The sequence below is a fragment of the Astatotilapia calliptera genome, chromosome 4, assembly GCF_900246225.1.
Source record: "Astatotilapia calliptera chromosome 4, fAstCal1.2, whole genome shotgun sequence".
NCBI classification, from domain to species: domain Eukaryota; kingdom Metazoa; phylum Chordata; class Actinopteri; order Cichliformes; family Cichlidae; genus Astatotilapia; species Astatotilapia calliptera.
The window spans coordinates 1,837,622-1,851,483 of NC_039305.1; the positions used below are offsets into that span (position 1 = coordinate 1,837,622).

At 42.7% G+C, this 13,862-nt stretch overlaps 2 protein-coding genes across 2 annotated transcripts; one reads left to right on the forward strand and one right to left on the reverse strand.

The window, feature by feature from the left end:
* The first annotated feature begins 547 nt into the window (after positions 1–547).
* Positions 548–2,954, forward strand: eif1 (eukaryotic translation initiation factor 1). Its single transcript, XM_026163941.1, has 4 exons — positions 548–749; positions 1,374–1,537; positions 1,634–1,735; positions 1,816–2,954. The coding sequence occupies exons 1-4, from the start codon at positions 719–721 to the stop codon at positions 1,858–1,860; spliced, it is 342 nt and encodes a 113-aa protein (XP_026019726.1). The 5' UTR covers positions 548–718; the 3' UTR covers positions 1,861–2,954.
* Positions 2,955–8,219: 5,265 nt separating this feature from the next.
* LOC113020181 (serine protease 27-like) lies at positions 8,220–13,399 on the reverse strand. The gene is made up of 6 exons (XM_026163937.1): positions 13,279–13,399; positions 10,478–10,498; positions 10,091–10,253; positions 9,645–9,913; positions 8,628–8,770; positions 8,220–8,541 (listed from the first exon to the last, which is right to left on the reverse strand). The coding sequence occupies exons 1-6, from the start codon at positions 13,331–13,333 to the stop codon at positions 8,320–8,322; spliced, it is 873 nt and encodes a 290-aa protein (XP_026019722.1). The 5' UTR covers positions 13,334–13,399; the 3' UTR covers positions 8,220–8,319.
* Between the last annotated feature and the right edge of the window lie 463 nt (positions 13,400–13,862).

A 13,862-nucleotide genomic window follows, 5' to 3' on the forward strand; every position in this document is an offset into this window, starting at 1 on the left:
CAACTTGAAATAATCTAAGAAATGTAATTCTATTTATTAACTATGACAATAAGATACAAAACAAAGGAAAAACATTTCTGATTAAATGAAATTGAAGTCACAACAAATATGAGAGAAATATTAAAGTTTTTAGAACTCAAAACCGTAAAAAATCATTTTATTTATTAAGCTAAACTGAAAAAAAGAGACTGGCCTCTCTTGGATTAATATAAGCACCTTGGGTGTATTCGACACAACTGCCTCATGTTTTAAAGTTAAGTGAGTTAATTTAACTCAATTGTTTAAGTTGCTGCCAAAACAAAACATCTGTGTACAACCAATGTCCACTTTCGAATTATATATTTGTGTGTGTGTGTGTGTGTATACGTTTTTAAATATAATTATATGTTTATTTGTAATTTTCCAGTTGCCAATTTGACTGAAATCTAACGACATGACGTCACCCTTCCGGTAAAGTTGAGAAAGAGTTCTGGGCGTGGCTGCCTGCGACGTGCCGTTCTTAGTCAAAGACGTGCTGACGCCAGTTTCGGGGCGGAGCTATAAAGGGTTGTTTTCCAGCACTGCCAACCTTACGCGATCTCCATTTTGTGAAAGCTGCCGAGGCCGAGCCGTGTGTCGTCCCCAAGAACCTCAGAAGACACGAACAAAAGAGTCTAAAGCAGCCGACGGACCGCTAGCTGACCAAGTTATTATCCGAAAGGAAAGCAAATCTTATCGTATGTCCGCTATCCAGAACCTCCAAACTTTTGGTGAGTGGTTTTTGATCGAAGAGAGCAGTCGCAGAGGGTGGGGGAAGGGCGAGAGCTCACGGTGCTAACGTCCAGCTTCAGCTTGGGGCCGAGGCTTATTTCCTGTGGCGTAGTTTCATTTACCTGCTTTTTACCTAACTAATTCGATCAAAATAAAGCGTGAAACTGGAGAAAATAAATGGGAAATGTCTGCCCGGATGTGTTAACTTTGTGGAAAAACGCTGTTTAGCGGCCTTGCTAACGTCAAAACGGCCGCCATTAGGCCCAAAAGCCGCTTCGAGCTACATATTTGTTTTCTTAGAAACCTTTGCCGCCTTTTTTTCTTCTTCTTTTGTTTATTTACTGGTGGCGTTAAAATATCGGATAAATGTCTCGGGTGTGATATACCGCGGGCTCGGTGGTGCCGCTGAAGTCACCCTGCCATGACTCTGCTGTTATTTGGCAATGGTTAAGAGCTTGCTAGCCCGACCTGCTGCATCTGTGCAGCTCTTCATTTGAAATATGAACCCCCAGTGGTAAACACGGGCAGGATTTGGCAGCAGGACAGCCAATCTGTATGTAAATCAGCCGGGTGAGCTGCCAGCCTTATGTGTTCATAATTCCATTGTGTTCTGCTCTTTCCAGACCCCTTTGCTGATGCAACTAAGGGTGATGACCGCCTCCCAGCCGGGACAGAGGACTACATCCACATAAGAATCCAACAGCGGAACGGGAGGAAGACCCTCACCACTGTCCAGGGCATCTCTGCCGACTATGACAAGAAGAAGCTAGTCAAGGCCTTCAAGAAGGTACAGCCACAGCGCTGCTTTGTTCTGAGTTTGGAGGTGGTTCTGGTTGTTGCTGCTGCAGCGTTTTTGCTGATTGACATGTTTTTGTCTCCACAGAAATTTGCCTGCAATGGGACAGTGATTGAGCACCCAGAGTATGGTGAAGTGATCCAGCTTCAGGGAGACCAGCGCAAGAATATCTGCCAGTTCCTCATTGAGGTAGGTCTTCGTCCAGATGTTGCCCCTGATGTTTGTTCTCAAAGTTGCTGAGTGTAATTGGATCCCTTTGTCTTCTGTAGATCGACTTGGCCAAGGAGGAGCAGCTCAAAGTCCACGGCTTCTAGGAGCTGCTCTCGACCCACCCCCCCTCTCCTCAAAGGCCATTAAACTCCCCACCCCCGCTACATCTCTACCCCCTCCTATGTGCTGCTGTTGCTCTTCCTCCCCCCTCCCCTCTTTGCAATCCCACCAGCTCCTGTTAGCTAACACGTGAATTACCTCTGAAACAAACATGGGACTCTGTAACACCACCGCCCCCCTACAACACCAGGGGGCAGGCTCACTCTCACAAAGACACACCACTGCAGCTCCACACAACATCAGGGATGAGTGGTGATGACCCTCCCACACACTTCCACCTCCTCGTCCCTTTTGTTTATTTCCTTTTAAATTTTTTCTTTTAGGTCTTGTGCCACAGTACGGCGGCACAGTCTCATGTAACGTTTTTGTTTTGTACTCTTAAGGTGTTTCAATAAAACGATGAGTCTCCATATTTTGGAGTCGAGTGGTGTCATGGGGAACGGGGTGGGGGCTGGGTGTGCAGGAGGGTCCCAGTGTTTGCAGGTCGGAGGAGGTGCTGAGGATGTCTGTTAAAAGCAGAAAGGGGTTTCTGTAGTTGGCCAGCTCCAGATCTTTACCTCCTCTCGTCCTGCCTCATAAGTTGCCATTGTTTACATCCATCTGAGTGGAGAGCATTTAAGTGACCATCTTCACCACCATCCAGCAGATTTGGGCTTCTTGTTGGGTGCATTTTCTTCTCTTTGCCAATCCAAGTATCACACTTTGACTGACGTGAGGCCTGTAAGGAAGGTGGAGTCTGTTCACTGTGATCAGATGGCAAAGTTACACCAGGGTGGGAAATTTAGTCCAAGCTGGTTTCATTTCTTTTGGGATTCATTAGTGAGGGTTTCCTGCTCTGGTCCTCAACCAGCTTTCTGGTTCAGCCCCACAGCAAATTTGGTACTGAACCTGTGGTTTATGGACACTTGAATCTATTAATTTCCTGCAATGCAATAATTTATAAACAAGTTCAGATGTAGTGATGCTGAAATAATAATGGTTTAAAACGAACACAAAGCCATGGCCAGGTCGCACTGTGCTACTGTGATGGAGTGTTTTGCAAGTTCCACATTTGGTTCAATAAAATTTCTGCAGTTGATAAGCCTGTCATGTGTGGGTGCTTTTACTACTTCAGTTTGCAGCAGATTTGAGCTCTGAGGTGGAGAACACATCTGTGGACATGTTTAATGTGTAAAATAAGGATAAGCTACTTTGGTGCTTTATTTCTGTAACTGCACAGCTGTTTAAAGTAGACTCGTCAAAGTATTTAATAAAAACAAGCATATTTGCTAGTGATGTGTAGATGAGGCCTCGTGAAGCGTTTCAGCACATTCCCCGAACTTCGATACTGTCGACAGTGTTGCTGTTTTGCTCCATACTGACACCTGCTGGACCTTAAATGTCATTGCAGGCAACTTACTTGAGACTCTCAACTAGGGGTGGGTTTTTATAATCGATTCATCGATTAAAATCGATTCTGGCTTGGATAACGTAAAATCGATTCATTAAAATCCTGAATCGATTTTTTAATATAAATTTATTTTGTCCGAAATGCCAGAATCTCTGGTGACATCTCACAAAATTTCAAGAACCACCAAACAGTAAATGAGAGCAGGTACAGGGATTCTGCACATAGACTTAAACACACAGCGCGACCCGCGGATCAGAATCAGTGAGATGTCGCCTTTCTCACAGTCGGGGCTGAAAGCCGACAGCTCGCTGATTCGGGTCCGCGCTTTGTGTTCACGCCCTTTATGCGCTGATTCTAAAGCTGTTAGTTTGATCTCTCTCCAAACAATATTGACCGAACCAGCAGCAAAAGAAGATCCAAACGCTTCACATAAACATCGTCATGAATTCACTCTTTTACTGTTTTGCTTCCATTGCGATGCGCAGCTCTCTCTCTCTCCCCCCCTCTCTCTCTCTCGAACAGTTTCCCTTTCTTCATTATTCGCTTGCTTGTTACGCACAAGTCTACCGCTGTTTACAGGCTGTCGGCCGCTGTTTTTTTCCCTTTTACATTCTTCCGAAAAGAAAACCTCATTTCTGCTGTTCAATACTGAACAAATTTAAACTTTTTAATATTATTCAAAATGCAAAATGCTTAGCCGTGTGTCTAATAAAACCGCTGTAACGTCAGAGGTAATGTTCATTAATTAATGGTTTTCTTTCGTTTTTGATGTACTGCAGAATATTTTTATAAAATCCCAGGCCAGGAAAATCACCTTCATGTTTTTCTGTGTTTTATCCTCAGCTACTTTGACACAAAAGCATCTGCTGTGATGCTCACACCTTGGATAAAGTCTTGCGAGTGTCAGCTTCCTTTTTATAGGTACAAAAATATGTAAATGTTCTGATCTGAATTATACTTCTGACTGTCAAAATTTCCCAGATTTAAATCGAATCGAATCGAATTAAATCGAATCGTGGATCGAATCGATTTGGGACCTTGTGAATCGGAATTGAATCGATTCTAGAAATCAGTGACGATACCCAGCCCTACTCTCAACAGACACTGATTCAATGACCTAGTCATACTTGTATACACTGTAAGGTACTTTCCATGGAATCATTTTATATCTTTTACATTTCAAATGTTGTAGACATCTTTAAAATATGTTGCGAATGACATTAAGTGAAAATTTAAATGAAAGTATTGTGAATGTAATATTACCCATTTAAATGTAATTGACTGGAGAGTTTATTATAAATTTCTATTCAGAAAAATAAGTTGTTTTTACATTCAGCCTATTGCATTTTTTTGACACCATTTCCCCAGCTTTGGAAAACACGCTCACAGGGCACAGATGAAGCTGGGGTACAAAAACTGTAAAGCCAGGTGGGAAAGGTTCGGATAAGATGTCTTCCTATTCCTCCAGTACCTTAAAGGATCCTCTGATCTTGGAATGTTTCTCTCCGCCAAGTAGCGCTGGACCTCAGTAATGGAGTCTGCTGTTGGGTTGTTGGGTTGTCTGCCAACTTCTCCATTGAGCCGCTGCCACAGGTATAATAAAAAATGCATGGCTGTTTTAGTTTTTGTCATCTACCCCAAATTAGCACACATTAGTATCAAAATAAATGTACGAATAAACTGATAATACTGAACTTGCCTGGAACAGGTGACTGCTCTGATGAAGGTCCAGGCTGTGGCTCAGATGTTGTGCAGGCAATTACTGTAGCACACTCCACTTTCAGGCGATTGACTTCCTCACTACACTTGGAGGAACTATGAAATCCGAGTGTTTTAAATCTGGGGTCTAAAAGTGTTGATAGGGTCAACACACTTAATGACTCCAGATTAGAAGCGGTGTCTGTGACACCTCAGTTGGTCATGGAGATGGGTGGCTGCTTGTGTGTGTAGATGTAAAGAGTTCTGCTCAAGTGCACAATATAGCATTTTCATCATCATCACCTTTGATCCTGAACCTCTCCTCAGACAACTCCACTGTAGCCTGGTGGAAAGGGACCAACACAAGAAGTGCTTCTGTTACGATGTCACACTCATCAGCCGTAAGTGGAGTTAAATCTGTTGGAAGAGAAGCAACAGATTCCCAGCCTGCTTCTTTCTCATCATGAAGCCGTGACAGCATCTGATATGTGCTGTTCCAACGTGTTGGTACCTCGTTGATAAGTTTCAAGACGGGCCGTCCCACCTGCTGCTGCACTTGAGCAAGCTTTTCTTTGGCTGCAGTGCTGGATCTGAAGAATGATACGATCTGTCTAGATTTGTCTCTTATGGATGAAAGTTCAGGGATTTGATCACGTGATTTCTTGACTAATACATTGTGTTTGTGTGCAATGTGAACTGAAAGTCGAATTTGGAGAGTTCTTGTTGCTGCAGTCATGTTTGGTGCTGCGTTGGTCAGAAGACACCTTATTTGTGATGGCCCAGTCATCCATCATGACCGTTTTGAATTGGGCCAAATTGTCTGCAGTGTGACTTTGTGGAAAGTGTTTCACACCCAACACAGATGCGCACAACTGCATATTCTCATTAATGTAGAACCCGTCACTCTCCACAATACTAAGGGGTTGGCAGCCATTTATAATAAAATCCAGGACTGCCTGGTGCAGAACAGTCATCCTAGATGCTTGATTTCAAAATAATAGAACACATATTAATGAAAAATGACAATAAAGCTGTTCAGTGTCTGTATAGGCCGACCTGTGTTCATTCTCGGTGTGCTTGTCTCCTCATTTTCATGTTTGGCTCTGTAACGCCTAAACACTGAGGAGGTGCTTTTGTTTGTGTAAGAAAGCTCCGCAGAACAGATGCGACATTTAACCTGCATAACATGAAATAAATATTTTACACTGCAGGTCACGTTGCTGTTGTTCCTATTCTGATAGATTACACTGAAACAACGACAGACAAACAGTTACCTTATTTGCAGTGAAAAGATCAAAATGATCCCACACAGCAGAAATCTTTCTTTTTCTTTTGGGCTGCATTTTGTTATAGAGAGATATGTTTTTTTTAATCTTTGCGAGAGCCTTCTGTCACAGAGCACTTCTGACACTTGTCTCGACTCTCAATTTAAAACATTTAAAACTACAGGCTGAAGTCTTTCAGGTGTGTAAAACAGGCAGGTGTCACAATTCCTCTGATGGTGTAAAATTAACGAAAGGTCTGTGGCTGCTCCACACCGCTCCAGAGAATCATCCACTGGTGCTCTGTACTCCTCCAGCTGCTCATCACCGATGTGTCCAACCATGTAGTCAGAGTTTAAGCTGCATCTCTGCGGTTCATAAAAGAAGCCGGCACGGCGACACCGAGATCCAAAACTACGCTTCTCTTACAGTCGTGACACACCGAGGCTGCAGCTGTCAGCAGCTGTTTGTTGGTCAGTCACTGCTCTTAGTTTATCCACAGGAAACGAGTTTATGTTTGAAGGTCTCACTCTGCACATGCACGTATCTGCCAGGAGGGGGTGCTAAAAGATCTGCTTTCACACTGCACACAGTGTGTGTCATTTCCCTGAGGTCCACAGGACAAGCACTTTCAGCTTTTTAATTTCCCCAACATTTAGTAACATTTTGACAATAATCAAATAAAGTGTTATAACAAGCACAAAATCAGACCTGCTCTTTATTTCTTTATGTTAGGTGTCGTGATGATGTTGTGATAAGTGTAATTTGAATCTTCTTTCTCTTCTCTCCTTTGGTCACCTGCTGCTTTTGAGACTGTATGCTTCTGAGTTTTATTTATTTACTATAAATAATAAATAATGTTCAGCTGTAATGATGTAATACGTTAGCACTGCTGCCTGGGTTTGAACCCCCCATCTGGCTGGAGCCTTTCTCTATAAACCTCCATGACATTTACATCAGGATAAAGAAACAATAATATTATGAAGTGGTTACTGAAATCACAATAATGAGAAGAAGAATCAGAGAAAGAGCTTGCATCCATGAGCTAATGAGAACATCGTCGTAACCAGGCGAGCAACACGGCGAGCGCTTGGTGTGTGTGCTGCTGACAAAGACAGTTCAGTTCAAACTCCAGCTCTCATTTCAAATCCACAAACATGTTAAATGATTCTACTTTTTTCATCTCAACAAAAGAAAGAAAAAACAACAAAAGGTTATTTGAATTTCTTTTATATTTCAAATCAGTCCAAGAGGGATGATCATTGCCGCTGTGTTCCCGAGATCCCCAAAATATATTTCTTTAACTCCAACTGATAAATATTAGAGGCGATTTTATGAAAGCAAATCGATTCAGTCCTGTGGGCACTGTGGTTGTGGTTGTTTTAGGGGTGGTGGTTGGCATTGGTGGCAGTCCTTTGCAGGTGACACTGAGGTCAGGGTTAGGGGTTTGTAGCTTAAACCTATTCGCTGGAACGTTGAAGACAATGTAATTACACAGCAAAGCAAGACACGAGTAGGCAAAGTTCTTCATGTTTCTCGTGCACGGGAGAGAACCGGACAGGCGCCGTTCCTTCGCTTGACCCCAGTCGCTCTCGTCCGCTCCCCCGTAACACTGCTCTTTTATTGAGGTTACATGAATATACATAGGTGCATTAACATATGATGTCTACATACAAACAAAGAGTACCTTGCCTGTGTGTGTGTGTGTGTGTGTGTGTGTGTGTGTGTGTGTGTGTGTGTGTGTGTGTGTGTGTGTGTGTGACCCCATGAACGACTTCCCTAAACCATCTAAACAAAAGGCACTTAACCTAAAACAGACATAGATACGTTTATCCTACCATAAAACAATAAGAGAAGGTACGAGCTCTCCCACGCTCCCAGAGTGCTCTGGAATACACACAAAGTTTGCAGACTATTAAGGATCAAACCTCTACCAATCTACAACTAATTATAAAACTCTAAGCATATATAAGTAGATATTTCTAAGCACAAATGATAATCAACAATACAAAACCTGACACGTTTTGTGTGTGCGTGTGGGGGGGTTAGCCTGGGGCACCAAGCAGGCTAGGACCGCCACTGGGTGGCAGTCCTCAGCAGGTGACACTGAGGTCACTGTTGGTCCCAGTGGACGTGAACGTCATGAAGCCCGGCTGGTTGGAGGAGATCTGGGTCCTGATCCAAGTCTGGTACTGGGATACTCTGGCGTAGACTCCTGGAAGATTCGGCCTGGCGCAACCTTCCCCAAAACTGACGACTCCCGCCTGAATCCAGCGACCGCTCTGCTTGCTCACCATTGGACCTCCTGAATCCCCCTTTGAGAGCAGAAACATTTACTGTTAGCTGAGGAGAAGAAACTGTAGAAGGTGAAAATGTGCCAAACACAGGTAACAACAATCACCTGACAGGAGTCCTTTCCTCCTGCACTTAACCCGGCACAGATCATGTTGTCAGTGATTGATCCCACTCCATAGTTACAGTTACACTTCCTGTTTCCCACAACAGGAACCTCCACCTCCATCAGGTTGGGTGAAGGAGCGGACGCTAAGGCAAAAAAGTATAAAGCAGAAAAAGTAAAGTCGATGAAAGGTCTCCCTCATTTGATACCAGGATTATTGTGTGGCTGTAATTCCTTCCGTATCAAAAATATTTTTCTTGTCTAGTGATATTTTAACACTGGGGAATGACGCTTTGGCTGTGAAATGGAGAAACAACACCAGTATTCACATGGCGAGACAAAAATTGGAAAGATTCTAACGTAAAATTGGCCAAAAAAATGAGGTGAGTGGGCAGGTTGGATGCACTCCTTTTGCAGGCCTGTTGACTGCAGTGGCTTGTTTTATCTCAAACAGCTAACAGATCAACTGCAGAGGAATGGCTTATTTGAAGGTCTCTATCACGGTTCTGGGTCATTTTGACGCAGCATTTTCAGTTTCTTGCATTTTGGTATTATTCTCTATGATTTATGTTCTGATTCTCTGGTTGTGCTGTTTTGATTGTTATTATTCTATGTTTCAGTTTAATTCTGGCTATGAGTTTAGTTCTTGTTCTTGTTCCCTCGTGTTTAGTGTAGGTGTCATGTCTGTGCCTATTGTGTGCTTCCTGTTTTACTTTGAAAATCTGTGTCTCATGTCAGTGTTTCCAATTTTGCTTCCCTTGTCTCGTTAGGTCTAATTCCTCCCAGCTGTGCTTCCCTCCTGTCTCCAATTCCCGGATTACTCGACTGGGTACTTAAGCCCTTTTAAAACATTTAAAAAAACAATGTGTTCCCAGTCATCAAACTCAGATTTAGAACATTTTAGCTTGCAGAAGAATTTTATTGCTTGAAGTATTTCTGAGCCATCTGAGAAAGCACACTTATTTCTTTCAGTGTGGAGATTTTTTACTCTAAAAGTAATCTTGTGTTTTTATGACCCACCTCCTTCTCTAGTACTTCCCCAGCCGGTGACCCAGCTGTTAACACCGCTGTAGAAGATGCTGTCTGAAGCTGCCAGGCAGACGGGAGAAATGTAGTTGTTGAAAGTCACCGGTGAGGAGAGCTGCAGGAGGCAGATGTCATTGTTGAAAGTTTGAGAGTTGTAGTTTGGATGTTTGATGATCTTTGTTACAGTTCGAGATACTGCATTGGGGTTAGATCCCTGTAGACTCTGACGGCCCAGATTCACAGTCAGTCCTCTCAGGTTGGTGCTGAGATCATCAAGGAGCACAAAACAGCATGCAGTTATTACGATGGCTAAAAAGAAATGATATTATTGATTCCTACTCTGTTAAATATTTATCCTGTTACACCCTCACCCCCTGATTACAACCTTTTATAATCTCTTTAAATCATGTTTAGAGTGCAGCTTCAGCCTCATTACTCACGTTTGAAAGCAGTGAGCAGCAGTCAGCACCCACTGACTGTTAATGAGGGATCCTCCACAGAAGTGGGACCCAGATGTTTGCAGACTGACCTGCCAGGGCCAGCTGCCAGCGCGGGCCACCTGTCCTCCTACAATCTTGGTGTTGAGCTTTGGCTGACCACAAACTGAAGACCGACATTAAAACACAGAGTGAGCATTACTGTAGGAGCTGTAAACTCTCAGCACTACAAACTGCTGAGTGAGGACACAGTGATCCTGGACTAACAGCAGTAAAAAGTAATCTGATTTCAGGAGTTCACTGCGTTGCAAGTCTAGAGTCCAGTCAGAAACTAATATTCATCCTCATGATGTATTAAACATTACAAGTTAAAAGGAAACTTTATCTTACCATTCAGCTGTGACTCAGACTCTGAAAAACAGGAAAACATTTTGGTTAGTGTCACCTCAGCTATTTTGAGTCTTCAAACTGGACGTCTGGACTTTTGGTGCAATTCAAGCCTTTTGGAGCATTTTTAAAGACATCATCTGATCAATAACAGCGCTGCTGTGGTTTCAAGTCTTTGGTGTCTGGGAGTCCACGAACACATGATCTGCAGTTACATCATAAGTTTAAAGCTTATGGACGTGCTGCACATGATTACTACATGATTACAACGACCAAGAATTATTTTTAGGGGCTTGTTTATATTAAATAAAACATGATACAGAGCATCGCAGCACATTAAAAAGACAACAGCCTTAATTAACGCAGTGGACGATTGGACCCAAAAGTTGGGTTGATACGTCATCACTTATGTTACGATTCGATGTTGTCAGTGTTTTGTTTTAGGCGTGACTGTTATGTGTTTCCTGTTTTACTTTGAAGGTCTGTCTTATCTCAGTGTGTTCAGGTTAAGCTTCCTTGTCTCGTCAGTTCTGATTTGCCCCAGCTGTGTTTCCCTCCTGTTGTCCATTCCCTGATTGCTCGCTCTATGTATTTAAGCCCTGTGTTTCAGTTTGTCATGGTCGTGATCTCCCCCCGTGTTGTAAATAGTTTGTTGTATATAGATGTAAATAGTTGTCGATACTGTTTTTACTCGGTAGCTGTAGGGGTGAGAAGCCATTTTTCTTTGGGAACCTTTTCTCCTGTTTTTGGTTAGAGAGGCAGGTAAGACACCTGTAATATTTGTTTGGGGTTTTCTGTGAAGGTAAGCCAGCTGCATTTCATTTCTAGAGTTTTTGTTTGTTGTTTTGGCCATGCTCACCCTGATGCCTGCTACCTTTTGGGACTCAATAAACTGACTGGCTGTTGTGAAATCCGTGGTAGCTGTTTTTTGTTGGTTCGTCCTCCTTAAGAGCAGGGAGTGGGGGGGGGGGCATTTTTCCTTATTTTTGTTTTCCTTATGTCGCACGCCGGTTCCCTGGGCTGGGGTGTAACACTTAACAGATAACAACGAGGGTAACGAAAAGTCTAAATATGGCCACATCTGACTTTATGAGCTATAAGAAGAATTATTTCCTTGGTACTAAAACCGATTCTGAAGTACAATTTCACTAACTTAGAGGGTAACCATGGCAGATCGCCTCAAAACAAATTTCCCACGCGTGGGACTAATAAAGGTTATCTTATCTGGAAACAAGTGTAATCTCCACATTTCAACTTTTTTTCAAAATAGATTTTCTAATTTAATCTTGAAAATTCGTCTTTATTCTTAAAATTATCCGTAATGTTTTTTCCTAATGTGGCCCTAATACTCTGTAATTAAGTTCTAACTACATAATTATATCTAATAAAGTGACTTCTTACATTCATGTATATTATATCCAATATAAGCATTAGAAATATCCTGTCTCAGAGTGATGCTGAAAAACTTTATGCATTTATTACTTCCAGGCTGGACGACTGTGATTCATTATTATCAGGAAGTCTTCAGTTAATCCAAAATGCTGCAGCCAGAGTCCTGACAGGGACCAGAAGGAGAGAGATTTCTCCTGTATTGGCTTCCCTTCATTGGCTCCCTGTCATGGGCTGGGACCCAGCATTTTCTGTTCATTTTGCATCATTGGCATGTACTGTAGAAGACATGCTAAGTTCTTGTTGTCTCTACCATTAGTTCGGATTTCAGTTGCCTTGTATTTTGACATTCTTTTATGTTAAGTCATCCAGTCCAGTCTTTAGTCCTTGTCGATCTAGATCCTGTTGTGTCGTCACCCCTTATGTTCCAGTCTGCCTTGTTCATGTTGTCAAGTCAGTATTACGTCTGCCTCCGTCATGTTTCCTGTTTTATTTTGAAAGAGTCTGGTGTTCTTTGTTCATTGTATTTAGTTTCACTTCCCCTGATCGCCCCTCGTGTGTATTTAGTGTGTGTGTACGTTTCTGTCTTTGTCAGAACGTCTGTGTCACCATGTCATAGCACTCATGGTAGTCACAGTAAACATAGTTATCATAGTTATCGTGTTTAGTTTTCCCAGTGTAGGTTGCAGTTTAGTTTGTCACCCAGTTTGTATTGTATTCATATTTATCAGCCAAAATAAAATGGCTTGGCTTTGGTTTAACTCTCCGCTCCGTCTCCTTCTGTGTGCGCACCTGGGCCCTCGTTCTCGCACAGTCAGCTCCGCTGGCCGTGACACTCCCGCTTAAATCCAGAATTGAATTCAAAATCCTGCTCCTCACATACAAGGTCTTAAATAATCGGGCCCCATCTTATCTTAATAACCTTGTAGTACCATATCACGCCCTGAAATGTTGGTGATTTGATGATATATAAATAAAACTGAATTTTCTTATCACAACAAAAACAACAGCTGAATGTCATCTACGAAGGACGTGAGCCACATATTTGAACTGTAATATCTCTTCTTGAGTATTAAGACTTAATATGTTAACATTATAAAAACATTATAAGTCTCAAGTTCTTAATATGAATTGGAATAAAATTTAAACACGGAATCAAAGCTAAAATAAAATAAAGCAGCTGTGACACAGACGCTGATTGATGGAGAGCAGTTCAGCCTCTCAGCTGCTTCCAAACCAAACAGATCGTCACATTAATCTGTGTTTTAGCTTTCATCACCAAGATAAAGATGAAGCTAAAGCACAACACCAGTCCTCCTTTTCCTGCAGTGCCACTTTAAAGTGAAGCGCTGTGCTCCTGAGTGTTTTCACCCTCTGAGTCGTTCCTGATGCAGGTGTGTGCAGAGAGCTCTTACCTTGGGTCAGGAGCATCAGCCCAGCAGCCAAACACATCACTTTGTAGAAAGCCATCGCTGTAAGATCCAAACCTCCAGACCTGCTGAGGCATAAATAACCTTCCTCTCTCCTCCTCCTCTCTGTCTGCATTAAGCACACCTCTCTCAGACACCTGTCTGACGACACACCCAACGCCTCACTGCAGCTCACCTGATCCAGGAATTTCAGCTTCCAGGCAGCAATGTTGAACCTTTTTATTAATCCTTTCCAGCTCGATTTCTCTCCCAGTCAATCAGTACACGTCCTTTTCTCCTTCCTTGGTGTCCAGCCTCACATACGGTTCACTGTGAGCCTTTTCCTTTATCCTTGCCACCTCTCTCTTAGCAGCCAGCAGTCCGGTCTACTTCCTTCAGCTCCCTGACTCTCCCACTTTTTCTTTGCTAACCTCTTCCTTTGAATGCTTTCCTGTACTTCCTCATCCTAACACCAAGTCCTCTTCAGTACACCAAACACCTTCTTGGATGTTTCCCTCAGCGCTTTCCCAGCTATCTGGCAACTTTTCCCTTCCAACCAGAACCTGAACTCTGTGCTACATTCTGCCTTC